This window comes from Equus asinus, chromosome 5, assembly GCF_041296235.1.
Source record: "Equus asinus isolate D_3611 breed Donkey chromosome 5, EquAss-T2T_v2, whole genome shotgun sequence".
Classification (NCBI taxonomy): Eukaryota; Metazoa; Chordata; class Mammalia; order Perissodactyla; family Equidae; genus Equus; species Equus asinus.
In genome coordinates this window covers 33,796,800-33,818,677 of record NC_091794.1, presented here as the reverse complement: position 1 = coordinate 33,818,677, position 21,878 = coordinate 33,796,800, and the positions used below count along the sequence as shown (strand labels likewise).

The 21,878-nt window shown below is 37.0% G+C and overlaps 1 protein-coding gene and 1 long non-coding RNA gene across 23 annotated transcripts in view; one reads left to right on the top strand and one right to left on the bottom strand.

The window, feature by feature from the left end:
* The window catches only part of LPP (LIM domain containing preferred translocation partner in lipoma), a 655,109-nt gene that overhangs the window by 381,251 nt on the left and 251,980 nt on the right, over window positions 1-21,878 (top strand). The window contains exon 1 of one of the 22 annotated variants that reach the window (XM_044771281.2): window positions 21,257-21,347. The exons of the other annotated variants lie outside the window; for them this stretch is intronic. Within the exon in view, the coding sequence (XP_044627216.1) occupies window positions 21,345-21,347 (3 nt within the window). The 5' untranslated portion in view covers window positions 21,257-21,344. Of the gene's footprint in view, window positions 1-21,256; window positions 21,348-21,878 lie in introns of those variants that run through there. 22 annotated transcript variants of the gene reach the window in all.
* On the bottom strand, window positions 8,045-11,139 carry LOC123286023 (uncharacterized). Its single transcript, XR_011503735.1, has 3 exons — window positions 10,530-11,139; window positions 9,998-10,229; window positions 8,045-9,215 (listed from the first exon to the last, which is right to left on the bottom strand). It is a non-coding gene; the product is annotated as an uncharacterized lncRNA (long non-coding RNA).

Here is a 21,878-nt window from a genome sequence, read left to right as displayed (position 1 = left end):
TCACCTACTCTCCACCCATTTTGAGTTCCATGAGGACATTGATCATTGACCTTGACCATCTTGTAAAGCTTCCTGCCCCTGCTGCCCAGTGCTTAACACATTGTCTAGCAAAGATGGGGCATTCAGTAAATAATTGATGAATGTTTATAAATGAGACCATCTTACTAGTTTATATACATTTCCAATAAAGTGATCACATCTTTCTTTCTGTAGGAAAAAATGTGTTATAAAATATAGTTCTCCTACCTCTGTAATGGCTCCCTTGGAAGCTTGCTGCTTCTAGAGAGCTGTTTGCACAATCAAATCAAGTGGTATTTTACTAGGAGGGAAAGCCCCAGGACAAGTCCCTTCTCTTGACCACAAAGTTCTATGTTTTCTTTCTTTCTTCTTGAAATCTTGGTTTCAGCAAAGCAGGATTTTTGTCATATAAATGCAATATAGAAATGTGTATACACTAAATCCCCAATAGATTATAACCTTAGGCCTAGGATTGGGGGCAAACAACAAACCTTTTTTTAGCATTACTTGGAAGGAACCTTCTAAGTACTAACCAGCAAGCATTCATGGAGAACTGCTTTACTTTTCTATGGAGCTATTGGGGGATTTCTCTTTTTTTAACAGTTCTGCATGCTGAAGAAAGTTCACAAATTTTAAAAGGAAATGTGGCCCTTTTCATTAGCTCCTTTTACCTCATGCTGAGTCATGGATGAGAGAGAATTTGTAGGCGGCTGAGCTGCAGGAAAAGTAATACTGTCATTTACACTTGCAGGCTGTTATGCTTTCCAGAAAACTTTTTCCGTAGGCTGCGAAAGTGATTAATCTGCTGTTAAAACTGACAAAGAAGGTCCTCAGATAAGAGCAAGAATTAAATGAGGGATTTTTTTCTTTAAAAAGTAAGCTCCCATTGCCAGTTTTAGACTAGAAAAAAATAGATTTGGATTTTTTTTCTTTTACTTTTGGTCTTTTTGTGTGTGTATGAATTTGGTCATGAGTTAAAACAATCACAGAACATTTTTTATTTAAGTTAGGTCTATTTATTGGTGGTTCATTCCTCATGTTTGATATCTAAATTATTCATTTCTATATCTGTTCCCTCCCTGGTTTTTTCTTCATATTTCTGTATTTGGGTCTTATTTTTTGATACTTTACACATCATCTTACTTCTCAATCCCCGATCTCTTCAATTTAGTTTTTAGCATTAAAACTGAGGAAGATGGTCTAAGTTCCTTCTGTGATATAAATTCCCCCCTCTGAAAAATTCCATTCAGATAACAATTCTACAACACTTTTAAAAACTTGAACAAAAGTTATTTGGTACGAATGAAATGAAACATCATTGCCTGAGGAGTTTAGAAAATATGTTTTTATTTTTTATGTAAAAAATGACTGAGAAGTAAAGCTTTTCCACTGTGTTCTGGGAAATATACATGTAATTTGAACTTTTCTCCAGGGACCCCACATTTCAGCTGGCGACCTAAAGGAACAGATAAATAAATAAGTCACATGGCATAACTTAACTTTTTTATAATTCCGCAGGGAGCCAGTGACTCATTTAGAGGCTTCAGAGTCCTCAAAAGGTAGAATAACATGTTAGAAGCTTATTAAACTTGCCTTCAGCATTTTAATGCTTGGTTTTTATAACAAGTTCATATGGGTTGTTGAAATGTGCTAGCTTGACCCTCTTCCTTTTTACATTTTTCTGCTCCTAAGCCTCACCATTCTATGTTAGGGTATGTCAGGTTATTTTACTTTTTTTCTTCTTCCTCTCCCTAGTTTTGAAGACTGTCCTCTGAGTTTGGGCCATTCCCTTGGCAACTGAATGGATTCATGGGAGTATGGTAGAGAGAAGGGGCTCTCACAAGTCTGACAGCAATGCCTCCCAGTGAGGAAGGGAAGAGACAAAGAGAAATGGCCCCTTCTTTAACTGAATGGACCAGCCTGGGGGACTGGCATTCTTCGTTCAGTCCTAAAGTTTAGATATATATACTGCTTTTGCCCCTGGGCTACAAATCCAGGTTTTAACATTCTAAAGTCAAAAACGTCAAAACCATTTACAATTGAAAACCTGCTAACTATTACTGTATACTTATATGGGTATTTCATAGGAGAAAAACTAGGGAGCATGTAAATGGACTTGTTTTATAACTGAATTGCCAAAATTATTTCTGTTCCTTCATTAAATCTGTATAAAATATATGTAAACACACACATAAACACGTCTTTATTTATCTACATCTGTATATCCAAATAGAAAGCATATATTTGACAACGCTGTTGTGTAATTTCTTCATCCATCTTCAAGGTGGTATCACATACAATCCATGGCTGCATCTTGTAATTAAAGATTGTGGTTTTTTGGAGGGGGTCTCCTTGGGCCAGGATGAGGTGTCAGGATCCTTTACATTCCGCTTTTAAGTAGAGCAAGTTTCATTGCTGCCTACAGAAGTGTCTACATGCAGGTTTGTCTCAATTTTCATAGCAACATGGAATGAGTTTTAAACCAGAAGAAAATAACCCTCTTTCGTTGTTGTTTTCCTGGTTGTTGTTGAGATTAGCTGTCTTAATTTGACTGCAGTCTTTTAAAGTTAGGAATACTTTGATTTGACATTTTTAAAAGGAAAAGGTTCTATAGATATTATGGAAAAGTCTCCTTCTTAACTAAATGCCAGCGACAAAATTTAGACCAGAAAGTAGTTGTGAAGCAACAGTAATGAGGTTTGATTGAGGTTTAGTGGGAGAAAAAATGCCCTGCGGGGAACAGTACAAGTGCAGTAAATTATGAATCGCTCCTAAATAAGGCTCATTAGTCCACCGTTGACTATGTTTAATTGACATTAGAAAAAAATCTAGAAAACTTTGGGGGAATATATACAAGAAAACTTGGTGTTAAACTAAGAAAAGTCATTAGAGTGTCTATTTTAAAAATTAGAAACAGTGGATTGTGTGTGAGGGTCCACGAGCAGCAGCCGTCTCACTAACACATGCTTATAGGAAAGCTGTTTATATCTCCTAAGAGAAATGGGCCCGCCGAATGCTGGGTGATGTAATATGTGACAGTTGTAGATGAGTTTCTCCCCTCGTCCTAGATGTTTCCCCAAAATATAGACCTTAAATATTGTTCTAAAGTTGACTTTGCTGGGGACTGGAACTCAGGAGAGCATTTGTAGTGATTATTTTCATGTTTGTTACTCTACACGTCTGCAAATCCCGAGTGCCAGATGTTAAATCCTATCAACATAATATATCTTTAATTAAATATTATATTTGCAATACAATTAATAATGTGGCCTGTTTCCATAACTTTATTAAAAAATTACCATAATTTCTGTATAACAGGCTAATAAAAAGGCAGTGTGTTTTGAAACAGCCTTTCCTAAAGTGGTTATGTGCTTTGTGTCTGTTGAATTTTGAATTTAGATTAAGAGATTGATGGCCAAAATTATCTGATGCAATGTACTCAGGACTTTAAATTAGGAAGGACTCTTGAAGCGTCTAGTATTATTTTGTTTCCTTTAAAATAAAATAGATTTCTTTCTTTTCGGTGGACTTACCATTTCAGAGGTTTAGGGAATAATTCACCTATTTGCTTTGTGCTGCCTCTTTCCTCTAACTCCCTTGGGTTTTAAAAACCCAAGCAATACAAAAAAATGTTAAATTTGAGGATACAGTACATTGGACTGTGATGGTTCCTAATGAATGGGAGGTCATGCTTCTGGTTCTGTGACTATCATTGATGTCGTTTTAATTTTCACAATGTGTTAACATAATAATTAAATTTCCCTCGTTGTCCTGTGAGGAAAGAATTTTAAATGGCACCACACATGGAGAGAAAACTTTGATATTTAAAAATATTATCTTTTAAACTGAGATCATATGTGGATACAGACTAATGTATAAAGCTATGACAATAGGGCTTTAATAAAAAAAACATTTGGTAAGCTGCCTTTTTCAAGACTGTTTGAAAATGTCACCCTCAGCTGAATAGAAGTAATTTGCATCAGAGATGTGTGTGTCCTTACTCTAATGAAACAACAGTCCCCCTCTTCGGAGAGTAATTGTTCTCCTTGTCATGTATTTTTTTTCTGGGCATTGAGTGTCCCTTTCCTGCCCTTCTTATACCCTAATATTTGTCCCTTAATTCTATCAGATTAGTTGTCAACTAAAATTAAAGGCACATGTTACCCTTCACAATCTGTCCTGATCCAATTTCACAGGCTTGCTGTAGGTCGTTGCTTTTAGTGTAAAAGTGGCTAATAGAACAACTTTGGAACCGCAGAGTCTGGATTCTGATCCCAACATTAGATGGTTACTTAAGCTCGCTGGACCTCAGCTTCCTCGTCTATGAACTGGGAACAATAATAAGTGCTTCCTCAGTTATAAGTAAAGCACTTAGATAAGGATGGCACACAATGTCAATCAGCTATTATTAAATTCTTACCACCTTGTTCTCCCTATGTTCCCTATCGTTTTGTCTGTGCCACTGCTCACATCATTTGCTTGAACCAGAATCCACCTGCAATCCAGGCACGAGCAAGCACATAACACGAAGCCATCTTTGTGTTCTAATTTACCCCACAAGATAGAACTCAGGGAGCCACTCTCTTCCTGCCAGTTTGGGAATAACCCGTTGGGAACCTTAATAACTTCTCTGGTGTTGCTTAGCATTCTCGACTGTTATGTGACAGGCATTTACTAGTGTTGTTTTGTCTCTTTTGCTGGTATGTGAACTCCTTGAACCCAGGGAACTCCTGTGATAAATTTCTCTCTACTCCAAAGAGCCCAGCACCTTGTGATCTGCTATGTTTATTTAATTAGCAAAGAGCACTTTTCTTAATATATCTCTTATTTGAGACACTTTTGAATGCACATGCTGTGTTCCCTTATTTTTGCATTAATCCTATCACTTCTGGGCATTGGCAAAGATCAGAAAATTAGGAGGAACAAAAGTAAATATATTTAGTCCATTTAAGCAATATGTGAGTTCCTCTTGGGTTTCCTTCCCTCATGTAGCTCTCAATAGTTTTGCAAAAGAATGACAAATTCCTTATTTAAAGGAAAATGAAATCAGATCCCTTACTTCTATCATATGAATGACACTTTTTATCAATGTATAGATAACTAGATTATTTAACTACATATGGTTTATGCACATTTATACTGAATTTATGACAGTTGTGCAAGAAACTCTCAGTGCCCGTATAATTTTTTTTGGTCATTTTTACGTGGGTTATAAACCATTCTGAAAACTCTAATGCTGTTAAGTCTTTAAAAATATTATAGTCTGAAAAATAAGGTTTTAACACTCTATATTCCACAATACAAGTTATGTTGCATTGTTTCTTCACCACTGAAAACTTGTGAGGCTCAAAATGCTTTAATCTTTATACATGGATCTCCATACTTGGCCATATTTAAAAAATAAATCACAAAATCATCAAACATGATAATTTCACTAATTGTATTGGGGGATATTTTATTATTGGACTTTTTAAAGACTGTAGAATTTATTTAAGAAAATAAATTTTGAAATAAAGACATGAAATGTATCATTTATATAGCTCCATTTAAAAATATGAAAGTTTTGCTATTGGTGTTTACATTTTTGCTTGATTTTGTTTTGTTTTTGCTTGCTGTTGTTGTCATTGTTTTGTTTGTTTTTGTAGTGTTGTGGGCATGTATGATTCTTGTTTCTGTTAACATCACACACCACTCTTTTCTACAGACTTAAATAACCTCTATGCTTCTCCAGTGAGGACTGATAATTCATTTATTCTAGGTGGTTATTGCAATGTCATGGATCCAGGTAGGTGATCGAAACCAAGCAAACATATGGTTTGCTTTAGAATTATATTTTAGGTTATGTTCTTTCTTTATAGATGCTTCTTGTTTACGTAGAGGATACCTAAACATAATCTACATTTTCTTCCATATTTCCTAAAGCAAATATTCTTTCCATTTTTTTAAATAGACAAGTTATTACGAAAGAAATATTTCCCTTTACACTTCATTAGAGGACAAACCATAGGGTAAGCAAAGAGACAAATGGTTCATTGATACTTGGCCTCTGGTTGGGGAACACTAGGGAGTGGTGAGGAGTGTGGTGGCTTTAACCCAGGCTCTATGTAGGAATGCAAACCCCATGTTTCTAGACCCCTGGGAGTGAGTTCTATTTAGTGACCCATGACCTCTGAGGACTTCACTTTGTGAGATTCAGCACTCCTGGGGAACAGTTTAGTGCTTTATTTGACAAAGCCAAATTGGCAGTTCTTTTGTAACCCCAAATCTCAATTTTAGTTAAACTATTTAGACAAAGTCTAATAAGTATGTGAGATCAATAGAGTATAATTTGGGGGATTTTGCTGTTTGTTTCTCCCCTCCCCCTGAGGAATCTCCACAGCCAGATGATGACTTTCAGAATCAGAGGCAAGATTATATCTTTGAATTTTGGCCAGAAGTAAAATCATTTAGGTCGCTTGTGCACATACATTGTGCTTCCCCACAAAGTTGTCTAGCCCCACTGGTAAGACTTCTGTGTGACGGCTCTGCTACTTGGATTTCCGAAAAGAAACAAATCACCGTCCCTCTTAAAGGAACCATTCTACTAAATGTGAAATAATGTCACTTAATTTTTACTGCCAGAATTGAGGCCTTCAGTTTTAACATAGCTTTATTCCATGATTTTGTTTCTCTTTGGTCTGACACCCCAGTTTAGTATGTGTCTTAACAATGATCATTTCAAGCATATTTTCTTGGTTTCCGTCAAATCAGCCACACCCGTGGATCTCATCTGCTTCATATCTATTCATGGTTAGAAAGGTCGTTGTATAAAGTAAAAGATTCTAAGAAAAAATATGCTGGGACAGAACTTATGCAGGTATCAGCTCTCTAATTAATGTTCTAGGAGCTTTTTCCTTCCAACTCTCTGTCCCTCATTCGAGCCTCATCTTTCTTTTCTTTCCTGGACTTTTGTTGCCGTAGCTTGTTGTCTGGCTCCCTTTATGCTCTTCATAAACATGTGGCTTCCAGATTAGTATTTCTTCAGCACAGCCCTGCTCCTGTCCTTCTATATTTGGCTTCTTAACAATTTACCTGTTACAAAGAGAGAAGGATTGTGATAATAATGATAATAAAATGATAACAAACAAATGCTCTTAGATGCACCATCTGCAATATCAAATGTTGAGACAGCAAGGCTTTTAGAATTCAGTACCACAGAGTTGAACACTGAGGTATTTGGCACGGGTCTGGGTCTGAATTGCATGTGAACAGTGTGGCTGATTGAGAGAAGATCATCTGATATACATGAGACATGAGTAGGTGGGGAGTTGACATTTTGTTAGATGTGTGTGCCTGGTATTTAGATGTACCGTACATCAGGCCTCCTTAAATCCTTGTTATCAGAGACAAATTACTTTATGAGGAGAGTGTATGTGTAAATGCATAAGGAAGAAAAGCTTGGAAATATACCAAAATTTAACAGTTATTATCTCTAAGGCTTTGAATTATGGGTGTTTTCCATCTTCTTTATTAATCTTATTAATATTTCCCGTATTTTCTACAATAAGTATTACTGTTTTAATGAAGTAATATGTCTTACGTGAGAACTCACCCAGCACTCTCATTCACAGGGCTAAGAAACAGTGAGTGATACCATGTTGTTCAAACATCGTTAAAAATCTATGAAATGACAAAGAAATAAATGCAGTCAATGTTGAACTACTTTTTTTTATAATAACAAAATATTTTCTTGAATAATTCTGTTGCCTACCATGTATGGATGATATCCCTGGGAAATTGTATGTTTTGCTGTTTTTTGTTTTTACCTGCTGTGGAATTGAGTGAAGAAATCTATCAATAAATGGATAGCTCTGTAGATTATACCTCTGATGCCTGGGATCACTTGTGGTTTGTTTTTTTTTTTACTTTTTTTCTTGTGATTTCTCCTTTTCTCACCAAATAATATTATAGTTGATGCTGCTTATCTTTTTTTTTTTTTTGTGAGGAAGACCAGCCCTGAGCTAACTGCTGCCAATCCTTCTCTTTTTGCTGAGGAAGACTGGCCCTGAGCTGGCATCCATGCCCATCTTCCTCTACTTTATACGTCGTAAGCCTACCACAGCATGGCTTTTGCCAAGCGGTGCCATGTCCGTACCCTGGATCCAAACCGGTGAACCCAGGGCTGCCAAGAATCGGAATGTGTAAACTTAACCACAGTGCCACCAGGCTGGCCCCGATGCTGTTTATCTTGTTCCTGTACTTCTATAATGCCAATCATCCTGGAAGCCACAATGGATATCACACACACACACTAACTAAAGTGAGGAAATCAGGGATAACTTCATATTTGAATATATCCATTTATTGATGCATTCATTCCTCAATGATGGGGTGTTTTTTTTTTTTTGAGGAAGATTAGCCCTGAGCTAACATCCGCCACCAATCCTCCTCTTTTTGCTGAGGAATAGTGACCCTGAGCTAACATCTGTGCCCATCTTCCTCTATTTTATATGTGGGACACCTGCCGCAGCATGGCTTGATAAGCAGTGAGTAGGTCCGTGCCTGGGATCAGAACCAGTGAACCCCGGGCTGCCAAGGTGGAGTGTGTGAACTTAACCTCTATGCCATTGGACCCGGCCCCTCAATCATCTTTTGATAGCCTACTGTAGCTTAATCTTTGTGCTACCATGTTCTAAGTGTCATGAAAGGATGAACTGGCGAATATTAGAACATGGTCCCTACTCTTGAGTTTTATAATTTAGAATAACAATTCTCAAACTTGAGAGTGCATAAGAATTACCTAAATGATGGCATTTATCTGAGATACATGGGATATCAGAGGAAGAGCAGGCTAGGGGAAGATGTTGGAATTCAACTTCCCGTGTGAAGTATGAAGAAATATTTTTAACCAGCCCCTTGGAGGGAAGGAGTTGAGTAACAGAGAAGACAGGAACTTGCCTGATATCATCCATAGTTACAGATTAGAATGAGGGACTCTGGTCCTTGGCCCTTTAAACCACTGGTCTTTGGTGGGCTGGAACTCAACTCTATGTTTAAAACACTCCTGGGTTGCAGTAGAGCACTGTGTTCCAAGTAGAGTTTGTCAGACTTCTGGGAATCTGAGAAGTTTCCCCTGGTTTTCTGCCTGTTTCCCCGACTGTAGTTGAATTCATTGAGGCCAGGAACTGGAGCTTGTTACCCAGCAGCTGGCGAAATCCCTGGTATTTAGAAAGTGGTCAGTTAATGGTCGATGACTGTATGAATGACACCATTTTTCAAAAAGAAATTCTAAAGTCATATATTTGAAGGAAACTAATATCATATTTCTTTGCTTTTGGGTGGTTTTAGAAAATGCAATGTATTCTCTGAAAGGAAAAGATGTTTGGAGATACGATTGTTTTTCTCTGTAAACAAAGCAATTTTGTTTTCAATATAAATATACTTGCTCATTTTATAAAAGAAAGTGAAGGAAGAAAAAAAGAGCAAAATACCTATATTCCTAATAGTAACCACTCAAGGTTTTTTTAAATTCTTATTAGATATTAGACTTTAATCATACTATCTATACAAGTTTATATCCTGTTATTTTCATATAGCATTGTAGCATAAGGGGAGTAAGCATTTTGTAACATATATGGATCTTGAGATTTATCAAAATGAATCTTGAAAATAGTATCAGAATGAGAAGGGTCTCAGCTTACGTGTCATTCCACAGGACCTCAGGTATCAGAATTTATCTGAGATCAAAGGCATTCCTTGGACACTTTAAGCTACCAGAGATCTTTGAATTCTTCTGATCAAATCCCCTTATCATATAAAGAGGAAATTGAGACCCAAAGAACAACATAAGTGAATTTGTTTTGATCCAGGGCTTTCAGACCTTGTTGTCCCGATTTAAAATTGTGTCCCAAAGAATATTTATCTTTGAATTTTTTAATGTCTGCTGTGTTGTAATTCTAAAAAGAAAGAAAAAAATAAATAAAATGACTCTTCATTTTACCTTCTGAAGGAAGTTCTACTGGAGGAATAAGTCCCAAGTAATTGAACTCTGGCAGCCCTTTGTACTTCTCAGCTGATGAAGAGTTTCAGTCGTGGTACTAATTAATACCCTGATCTTGGCCTGGTCACCATACCCTTTCTGTCTCATAGAGCTTGGTTACCAGGTACTGTGGTCAAAATAATGGTGATCTCTCCCACAAGCCTTCCTCAAATTTCCAGCTGACAGTGGCTATCTAGAAAAGAGAAAACGTAAATACTTTACTACTCCAAATTCTAGCATACTTACCGCACTCCATCATCTAAAATAGCAAAGAGACTCTAGCAGCAAAGCTTTCAATAATATACATGGACAAAATAGCAAGGGGTAGCTTGAGGGACCATTCAGACCAGGACTGTTGTTGCTCTTGTCATTGTTATTTTTAAGAAGCCTATGCATATCTCGCAAAACATTGCCAATTTCCCTTTACCTCTGAGGATATAAACTCCATCCTATTATTTAAATAGTTGCCCAGAGAAAGCAAGAAAGAATCTACCTCAATTGTGCTCTCAGTGATTGAGTGACAAAGACAGGCATGAGAGAAACGTTTGCTTCCAGATCGACTCTTTCATCGCCTCACCCTTCTCAGACCACACCAACTACCAGAAATGAATCTACCCCATGTGGTCAGTGCAGGATTTATCTGGGCATTTGCTGAACCTGCTTGCAATTTGTTTTTATTTCTTCCGATAGACGTGGATTTGGCACAGGAGAGTGAATTCTTTCTGGAACAGCAGATGTGCCCAGTACACTCGTTTGCTATAACCATTTGTGCTGTGGTTGAAAAAAAATTTTTTAAGAGTGCAGAGTTGTTGAAGGGGGAGGGTTAAAAAACCAGAACCATTTTAGCGATTATGCAAAGTTAGAATGGGAGTAATTTTGCTTCGGTTAGTCATTATGTGCTTTCATAGCCTGTTTTACAAGGATAAAGGGATATGTACAGGTTTGGTGAATAGAGCTCTTATTTGTCCCTAATATTCCCTTTTTATGAAAACATTTTCTACCCTTTCTCCTACTCATTGGCAAAAGTGCTCTCTCCTTAGAAATTATACCCTTCTGTGATTCAGCCCTTTATCTGTCTACAGTAAGTAGACAAACAGCCTCCATTTCTGAGAACAAATATGTGCAGAGATGAGAAACTTTTTTTCCGCATACAATATATAATGTGGATAATGTCCACTCAAATCATAATAATACAGTGATCGTTTAAAAATGAACATGTTTTCTGCAAAAAGAAAAAAAAACTGAGCAAACATCTAGTGACTTTGCTATGAGCTTTATGTGCTGTAAATATGATGTTCTTTCAGTATTTTCTTTGAAATATTTGATAGGTCTTAGCAAATTTTGCTCACAGAATTCTCTAAGGACTATAACGCACCAACTATTCCTTTTTTGCTTTGCTTTCGGTCACCCAAATTCCTTTGGAAATATGTGAACGAAGGTCTGTTTGTTTCCACTGGGGCAAATATAGCCACTTGCTCACACTGGTGGCTTCCCTTACTGAATTCCACTACTATTTTGGAAACTCCTGTATGAAAACACAGCAACCCAACTTGTCCCCATTGAGCCTTGTTGGTGATTTCCATGCAATGCTTTTTGGTGTCTATATGCTGAATTTCACCTTTGTTGGAAAACAAAACTGGAATTCTTGCCTTTTTGTAAGTCTTATTACTAAGTTATTACTTATTAATTATTCCTTACTTATTACTAAGTCTGCACATTCTGATGTGATGGCAGGATCACTGGTCTTAGAGTCTGGAAAACTGAATTTCAACTCTGACCCTGTCAAGGCCTTATCACTTTGGCTGAATCTTCCCTCAGCCTTGTTTCCTTGAGGAGAAGGTAGAAATTTATGACCTTTTAATTCCTTCCAGTTCTAATACTCTATGATTCTCTAAAGAATATTGTGTATTTTAATGATGCACAAATAAGTCAGTGTTATTTCTTCTTTCACAAGAATTCCTTTGTGCCTACATCTGCCCCAGATAACTCTTTTCAGACTGTGTGTCAAACGTGTCACATTTTAACTTTTACCACTGACACGCAAATTTCAGCAATGAGAATCCCCCTAGGACTTGGGGGTTTCCTGAGAGAAGGAATCCCACTCTTTTAGTCATCTTTTTGTCTTTTAATGGCTTCTGAGTAGCAGTGATAGACTGGAATGGTTGGCCTATTACAGTAGTTGGTTGTAACCAAAACTACTGAACCATGCTCCTCACCACATTTCCTGTTACCTACAGCTAAGAAACCTAAAATGCATAAACTAACTCAGAATATTTTTTTAAAATTAGATTGAATTACAGAACCCTCTATCATACTTAAATGCTTCTTAGATGGATAACTAAGGGTTTAGCTGAACAAAACTGATGGGGAAAGGAGAAGAGTGTGGAGCAGTTATAATTTAGCCAACTACTGTGATTATTCTTTTATTTTATTAACCATGTCTCATAGCATTTGCCAATAATGCTTTATTGAAATAACTTTCATTCATTGAATAAATATGTGTGGAGTATACGTTTGCTAGTCCTTGGGGATGGAATGTTGGATGAGAAAGACAAAGTCTTCGCCCATGTGAAGCTTAGAGGGGAAGAGAATGTTAATGAAAGAATTACAAAACATTGGACAAGGGTTGTCATAAGGGAAGTACAGTCTGTTAGAGAGACACCCGTGATGGACACTTTACTTAGACTTGAAGACTCAAGACTGGCTCTCCAGAAGAAGTGTCTTTCATTTGAAACTGAAGGATGAACACTACTTAGAGATTGGGAAGTTGGAGCAGGTTGGAAAGTGTTCAAGTCGGGCGACCACAGGGTGGCTGGAGTATAGGCTTCCAGGGAGAGAGAGGTAGAGAGGAGGCTACAAAGCAAAGCAGTGGCTCTATCGGGAAAGAATTGGACTTCATCCTAAGAGCAATGAGAACCTTCGGGAGATTTTAACAACAAAAAGCAATGATCTGAATGGGTTTTAGAAATATTCTGGGTGCAGCATAAAGCTTGTACTAGAGGTCAATAAGAGGCCAGTTTTTAAAAGAGATATATATATATATATATATAATCATAAGTGTATATGTATGAAATATATATATAATGCAGTAAACTTTAGGGCATCAAGGATAGTGGACTGAACTAGGGTATCAATAAGTTGACGTTGGGAACTGGAAAGATTGGAGGTAATTAGGAGATAGATAGAATCAACAATCTTTACAGTACCAAGGGAAGAAAAAATAGGATGGCCATATTTATAACATTCAATCACATTGCTCTAAGTCTTTGAGATAACTACTAACCTTAAAATATTACTGGTTTAAAAATTTTTGTCAGTATACATATGCACTCATTTTGCTTTTCTTTATAGACTGTTGTTTTGAATACATGTTCCCTTGCTTACCAGCTGCATGACATTCCATCAGATCACTGTACCATGATTTCCCCAACCATCCTCTAATTTTTAAAAAGTAAACAAGAAAGCATAAGTTACAGGCATTTTAATGGCTCTTCATTGCCAGTTTACCCACAAAAATTATTATTCCAACTTCCAGTACTACCAGTCATGTAAAACTACACCTGTGCTATCATATTCTCACCAAGATTGTGTTTTATTATTTCTTGGCTAATTGGTTCAACTCCCAATGGTTTTCACTAAACCACCAGCCTGATTGAAGGAAAGTACATAGGCCCTTGAGATGATGATTCAGTGTATGAGGTTGTTTGCTGTGAAAATAGACTCTTCTCTCACTACATTCCTAGATTATAGAACACACTCAGATTGACTTAACCCTCATCACAATGACATTTTATCCAGTACCAGCCACATGCATACTAGAGACTAAGTGTACTGTATTATATAGGTATTTATATAAATAGGAGCCTTGGAGACCTCTCAGGTTCAAAACGGATGACTTACCATCTTGTTGGACAGTTATTTGATGGGGGGAAACACTCCTTCAAATGCTGGCTTTCTTGGTTTTATTTGATGACATGATAGTTTTATGAACAGGTGAGTGCAGGGTCTCACCTGGATCTTTGTTTCTCTGTTTAATCGTTAGGGATTAAGAAATGAGGACCTTCAAGGTAGCATCTTGGTGCTCCCAAATGACTTGATTTTGTTTGAGGAAAAACAAGCTGACATACTGACATTGGTGTCTTCAGTAGTCCAGGGAGAGCTTTTTGTCTTCAAAGTATCTTATAACCATTCTGAAGTGTTGCGAGAATTAATTAAATGGAACAGCTTCTAAGACAAAAACTCCGGAGTGCACACCAGACCATACCGATTTTGCTGTCTCTCCCTCTGACACTATTAAGAATAGCCCCTTGCTACCTGGAGTACATGTTCACAGAGTGCTGCGCTGTGAAATGAACAAGTGCTGATGCAATGCACGGAAGTAAGTCATTTATGTCTGCATCTCTCCGACAAGACTCTGGGGGACTTGTAAGGGGGGGGTGTGTGTGTGTGTGTGTGTGTGTGATTTAAGTGTCCATCAGTGACTGAAAATTAGTGTATTAGTAGTGTCCCTGTATTGGCAATGATGTTTTGAACTCAGTGGCACCAATTAAAACCCTGTGATTTTAATTTCAAAAGTAATTTTTGAGATCATTTTAACCATTTACCACTTTTCAGCTATCATTTATGAGGTAACTTTTTTCTTTAATGTGGAAAATACAGAAAAATATGGGGATGAAAATTAAAATTTCTATTGATTGCATCAGCTGATACAATTTTAACCTTTTGCAAATATGTTTAAGCCATTTAAAATTTTTTACTCTATTCCTTTTTTTCTGTGTATACACACACACAAGTTGGGATACTACAGTATTATTTTTTTGGTATGTGTTGACTATTAAAGTAATTTATATATGTAATACATTATTAAAAAAGTATATATAGATATATAAATCTTCCACTGATTAAAATAATAGTTAGAAACTTTGGAAAATAGGAAAAATATATAGAACACCCAAAAATCACTTCCTTAAAATAACCAGTGTTATAAGCTTGAGAATAAATCCTTCTGGCTATGTATATTAAGGGCTTGGAGAAAAGGATGAAGTAATTTTTTTATTGAACAAAAAACAAATAGCAAATAAGGAATGCATGGCATTTTAACTGAAATAGGTAAGCTGTGTTTGAGTTGTATCTCGTTGTACAAACTCAGAAACCAAGTCTATCCATTCATCCATCAAGCCTTTATTTACTAAGGACCTACTTGGCCATTAAAACTCATTGGAAATATTCAGAATTTCCTCTTGGAATCACTGGATTTTGAATGTCATTATGTCTTCTTTAATAGAGGAGTAATATTAAAAGAACAGGAAACATGTGGACAGGCTCCCCTCAACCCTGTGCCTCATCCAGTGAAGCTCATCTTTTATCTGGATTACAGAGAGACTTTTATTTGAAGAAAAAGATAGACTACTCATTTAAAATGGAGAAGGAGAAAATAACAGTATTCCGATGTCGTCTTCATTATTCAGATGAGGAGTCAATCTAGAGAAGTAATGTGACTTTTTCAGTGTCACTCCACTCTAAACAGTGGCAAAACTGCAATTTTTCCCCCTCAGTTCTAGTGCAAGACACTTCAATAGAATTGATCATCCTCCCTGGTTATATTTATCTTTGCTAGCGTCCTTAACTTAGAACGGCAGTTGCAAAATGCACCTCATGCATTACATTTGGCCTACGGAAATTCTTTGTTTGGCTTCCCAGCATTTGCAAAAAAAGTAAGCAAAACTTTAAAGTCAGAAGAGGAACATTGGGTCCATATTTCACACAGCGGTAATCAGCTGGCACAGTATAGCAGCTGCCTTTAGACAGAGTATGAACTCTTTAGTTTTACACAGTCCACGTCACTCTTTGTTTCCCAGATACAGACAGTGAGTATCTTTTACTGTCTCTTGTCCCATTTACTCCATTATTTTTCTTCTAGGAGAGAGGTATTTTTCTGTATCCACATCTTGATTGCATGTCTCTTAAAAATAGGAAAACTATAGATAGACTGAGGAGGCTTCTTGTTTTTTGTTTTTTGTTTTTTTTCCATGAGTCCACTTTACTGTTTCTTTACCTGAGAGAGGTAGGATGGTTTTTAAAACCCCAAATTATGGGCCCAGGCTACCTGGGTTTGAATCCTGGATCTTCCACCTGCTAGCTGTGTAACCTTAGGCAATTACTTAGTTCCTCTGTGCTTCAGTATCTTCATCTGGAAAATAGGGATAATAATAGTTTCTGTCTCAAGGTTGCTTTTGAGGATTAAGTACAAACTGTATTCACCACATAATGTTTACACAAAGTAAATCCTACATGAATGTTTTCTATTATTATACATTTTTTCGATACCGATAGTATTTTAGTTTGTTTTTCCTGCCAGGAAGGATTTACAGACAAAGTAGGTAACTGCAAGGGAAAAACTGTTCATCAGGTCTTATTCAAATAACTTTAAACCATTGTCATGAGAGTGAAACTGAAGTTGAAATACCAATAATCCTTTCTAACAAATCAACCATCTCCCTTTCCACAGTTTGTCTATTCTTTGTCCACATGGAAATATGATTCTATGTAGCTTCAGTTGTGTTGCACATGTACTTGATTTCACATTCTGTGTTTTTCATTTAACATTTACATTTTCGTTTAACATCATAAGTATTTCTCAATGTCATTATAATAGCTGAAATCAGAATGTGATGAAGGGACATTGAGTTTCATATTGCCGTTTATATGTAGGGCCTTAGTTTTTATATACTTTCTCCTTCTGTTACCTTCAATGTTTCCTTTCTAAGCAGAAATCATTTGTGCTCGTCACACTAAATTTTGTCCAAAAAATTGAATTAGCTAAGAATTCTGTGAGTACAGTGACTCTGATTCCCTTTGTTTTGTTGTGGCTTTAGCAGCTAGCTTGGTGCCTGACATACAACAGAATTTCAATAAATTTTTAAGGAATAAATAATTTGGGTTAATTAAATGTCTAGATATCGGGATATTATTTGTGAATAAAAATGCAGAGTGCTATTCCTCAATGTGGCTGTAGAAAAATTTATTTGGATGAAGTGCAGTAATTGAGACTAGGCAAGACTGCGGTAAATGCGTACTCACCATAACAACTATAATTTAGTCCAAAAAGAGAGAACCATCCTCTTCCCAAAGTCTAACAGTAAATGAAGATAGAATGGGAAAGCTGGTAATCTGTGTGTTTTATCTTGTTTTTAATATAGGAAGGATAATGCATTCTTTAGATTATCCACATTAAATATGCGTTAGTAACAAAATTCTGCTTGATATTTTGGCAAACTCACTCTACATTCCTTAGATTAATTTTTACATTACTAGTCATTGTATTGTTATAGCTAAATCAACTAAATATTACTAGGGTTTGGGATATAGTTGATTCAAAATGTATTTTGTTTCAGTACATGTTGTTAAAGATTATTTTAAAATGCATTAGTATCTTTCCTTTCATGGTAAGTTTATTTAAAATTTATCCCTTGACTATTTCTGTAAGAGACTCGAGCCAGCATGAAGTAGATCTTAACATATACAATATGATCATTAAAATGAAAATAAGCAGCTCAAATGCTTCTTTGTATTAGATAGTAGTATTAATCAATTCAAAAAGTAAAATCATTAAACTATTTAGAGGAAGAGGGAGACTAATGAGATTACTGTAATTAAGCCTGCTTTAAATATATCGCAGAGTTTCTTGATTGTCATGTAATAAGAGAAATGAGATAGCTCGATTTTGTACGTTTGGTTATAATCTGACAAGAAAAATGTATTTTTCTTGGAAGACCATTATTCATTCATTCAAATATTTGCTAAATGTCTGCTATGCGCTACGATATGAAAAAGGCACGGGAAAGCAACAGCAAATGAAAGGGACAGTCTCTAACCCTATGAAAACAGATATATGCAAGTGTGATGTGTGTAGAAGGAGAAGAGTAAAGAGTGCTCACTGTGAGGATTCCAGAGGATTTGGGCAAAGTTTCACTGAGGAACCTGACACTCAGATTGAGACTTACAGAGTTCTTAGGAATTAGCTAGACATAGAATTCAGAGAGAGGTGAGGAAGCACATGAGTATAATCCCTGAGATGGGAGAGAGTCTGGCACACTGGATATGAAAGTAAGTCAATGTCAGAGAGTCATAGAACGTGTAACTCTCAAGGAGAAGCAGAAGAGATACATTGTATCCAAATCATTCCCCTAAGCTATTGAAGACTTTTAAGCAGAAAAATTATGTGATTAGATCTGCACTTGAGAGAAATCACTCTGTCTACAGAATGATTCATTGAAGGGGAACAAGAGTAGACACTGGGAGACCAGTTTGGATTCTGTTGGAGAATTCTTGCTGAGAGGTGGTGGCATCTTGGAATAGAGTTACGACAGAGTAAATGGTGAAATGTGGATATATTTGAGAGTTATAGAATTCCCTATTTAGGGAATAAGATCAACAGGATTTAGTACACGAATGGGATGTGATGGAGGGGCTCAAGAAGGACTCCTAGTGTTCTCTTTTGAGCATCCACCTGGGTGGGTGATAAAACCATACAAAAAGCATGAGAAGCAGATTCAAGGAAAATGATGAAGCAGTTTTTAACGTGCTGAGCCTGAAGAGCATATGAAACATCTGAGTAGACACATGAAATAGACAATTCGATACCTGGGGCTGGCATTCAGAGTACAAATGAATTCTAGGACTAGAAATTCAAGAGAGTCTTCATAACGTAAAAGGTATCTCAAGTTGTGGGTGTGGTTCTAGAGAGAGTTAATAGGAAGAAGAAAGGAGGTCCTATGTCCGATAAAGAAGATCATTATTCTGGGGCCTTTGGGCAATATGTTGACCAATGTCATCAGTAACAATTTTATACAAAGATTAGAAAAGTACTTCTAGCAGAAAGCTGGAAAGATCCTCAGTCCCTTCTCTCACTGTTGAGCAGACATACTAGTTCTTAGCTGCCTATCCCTGGATTGTCTATGACAAAAAACAAATCTCTTTCTGTTTAAGACCATGATAATTTGATTTTTCTGTAGTTTACAGTCTGACTTCTTCCCAAGACATAAAACATGCAAGTCAATTATTAAAACATTGTAAGGTAATTGTTTTAATGGAGATATGTCCAAACTCAATTAGGAGTATGACTGAAGGACCATAAAAAGAACCTCTAGGTTCTTCTAAGGCAGTGAAGAAAGACATTGCAGAAGAGGCATCATTTGATCTGAGACTTGAAGAATATGCAGACGATTGCAAGGCAGAAGTGGCTATGTTTGAGCAACAGGGGGAAACATGGTAGAGAGTCAGATAGAATGGATCAGAGATTGTAGAAGGGGGTTCTACCTGACAGATATAAGTGTATGGTCTATTCCAGTCCCTACATAAACTTCATATTATTGGAGTGTATGCTGTGTGTGACGGAGGAGAAAAGGAGGGGGCTAGGCAGGAAGGCAAGGACTAGATTGGAACGACTTTGTAAGGTATATTTTAAAGAAACACACAGAAAGAGAGAGCAGCATAATAAAAAGAGTTCAATACAAGGCAGAGTCATTGGCGATTTGGATCAGCAAAGAGCCAGGGTCAGATGTCCATGTTAGAGAGATCACTGTTGACCATATTGAGGAGGAGAGAGGAGAGGGAAGTGAGGTTAGATGATGGCAATAAATAGCTTGGGGAAGTGATGATGCAGACCAAAACTAGGGAAGAGAAAGTGAGACCGGGATGTGAGAAATAATCAGGATTATAAAAAAGATATAGTAGTAGATTAAGTTAGGAGTGTGTGTGTGTGTGTGTGTGTGTGTGTGTTTATACGTGCGGGTGTGTTCAGGGAATAGATAGGCAGGGGAAAGGGAGAGAGAGAGGCCTGAAAGGTGTTATCCTGACTTGGGCAAAAGAAAGTTGAGGGCCTGCTCCCAAAGATGAGTACAAGAGGAGCTCTCGCCCCTTATCTGTTCTTGTCTCATGGCCACAGCCAATTCTGCCTGGTGATGGAGACCCCCATTCAACAGTTATTGATTATGTATTAGGCCCTCTACCAGACCATAAACCCCTGGGACACAAGAGACACGCACTGTTCATCCCAGGATACATCATCCATTAACCTCACAGAGCTTTACACGTTGAAGGTGCTTAGAAAATAACTAATGGAAAAATAACCACATAAAAAGACTGCTACAGAGATTTAAGTCTCAGAAAAAAAAGATATATTTATATATCTGTATGAGTGTAATTTTTAAATGTGCTTGATTTTCAAAATGAAAATGTTAAATCATGATAAAACTTCAAGGATTCCTGCAAAAACAAAAAGAAATGAAATGCCAAAAATAAATACTTGGAAGCACCAACTAATCCTGTAAGTAGAAAAGATTCACTATGTATTTAGTTGAATATGTGGGCCAGGAAAGTGTTGCCATAGCTTTCTTTAACCATGAAGAACATAAATAAATATGCTTTAAAATGGGTTCTGTTCTTTACCCCTTCCACCTCCAATGAGGTAGAGGATGTAAAATTGAAGAGGAAAAAATATAGCTAACTGTGCTATTTTCACACACATAGTCAGAAACTTGCAGGCACATACACAGCAGAATTCTTAATAAAGTTATGAGAACCCTCGCATCCCCCGAAGAGAGCTCTACTAGTGAGATGTTTCCTAGAAGAAAGCGATGGCTTCTCAAATCGTGCCCTCATGCCTTTCTTCAAAGACTTTAAGAATGTTTGAAGTGTACGTGTGTGTTCATTCTCCAAGAAAGAGAAATAGAGAAATTTGTTGAAAAGAGTTGCTTCTAAGGAGTCAGTTCTCTATTAATTCTTTTTGGTTTGCTCTATGAATGTGATTAGTTTTCATTTTCAAAACATGTGACTTTTCAAGTATCTGTTTTGGGGGCAGAATTCTTTGCAGCTGCACAGAGTCTGCCTGTCATTAGCCCAGTTGCCCAGTCACTGTCTCCATTTATAGTTGGGTTTGTAAAGTGTTCAAAATAGGAACTCTGGGTTTCTGCTGATCTTGAGTCATCAAGGAAATGCAAAGCTTTATTTCTTCTTGTATTCAATTCATCCGTGCTGACATTGTTGAAGACTGACATGGTTGGCTAGAGAAATCTGACCTTACATTTTTTTCTAAGTTTGGGCTGACTCTTCCATGCTCTCTACTACAGAATGTCAGGGTCTTAACTGAATATTTATTTAGGGATTTCTTCAGGATATATATTTTAATAAGTTGCTTAATGAGGAAACGTTTCTTTCTAGTGGGTGCTATTGGGACCACCTTCATGCTGAAAGGAGAGCCTATTACACCAAGACAAGAATCTTCAGGTTGCTTAAATCACAGAAGTAAATGGTAGGTTTGCCCCCTGAAAGGCTAGTATCAAAAAGGAAAAATAGATAACTGTGTTCAACAGCCTCCTGTAACTTAACCGAGAACTAAATCTAGAATTACAAAATCCCTAGGAGACTACAGTTGAAACAAATGATATGTGAAAAAAGTAGCTGTAATAGTCAGGATCCCAACAAAAATGATAGCACCCTGAAACCATTTCCTCCCAAGAAGCTGATTTATAAATGCGTTGTGTAAACAGGCTCATTTGGGCACAGAGAAGCCGTAAGGGACTGAGAGATAATCTGAGGCTAGCAGGGTCAGAGCTCTAGGCTCCAGGGAACCAGGGGAGAGAGTAGGTTTTTGAACCAGGAAGGAGAGAGTATTGTAGAGGAGAGATCCAGTAGTAGGATCCTACTGATCCTAGAGGACCAGTGACCTCCTAGGCTGACAGCTGGGAACTTCACAATCAGGTTGACAGAAGAAATGTGACCCAAGAGTGTATCAGTGTCTCCCAAGAGTGTATCAGTGCCATCTTGGATTTGATAATCATGT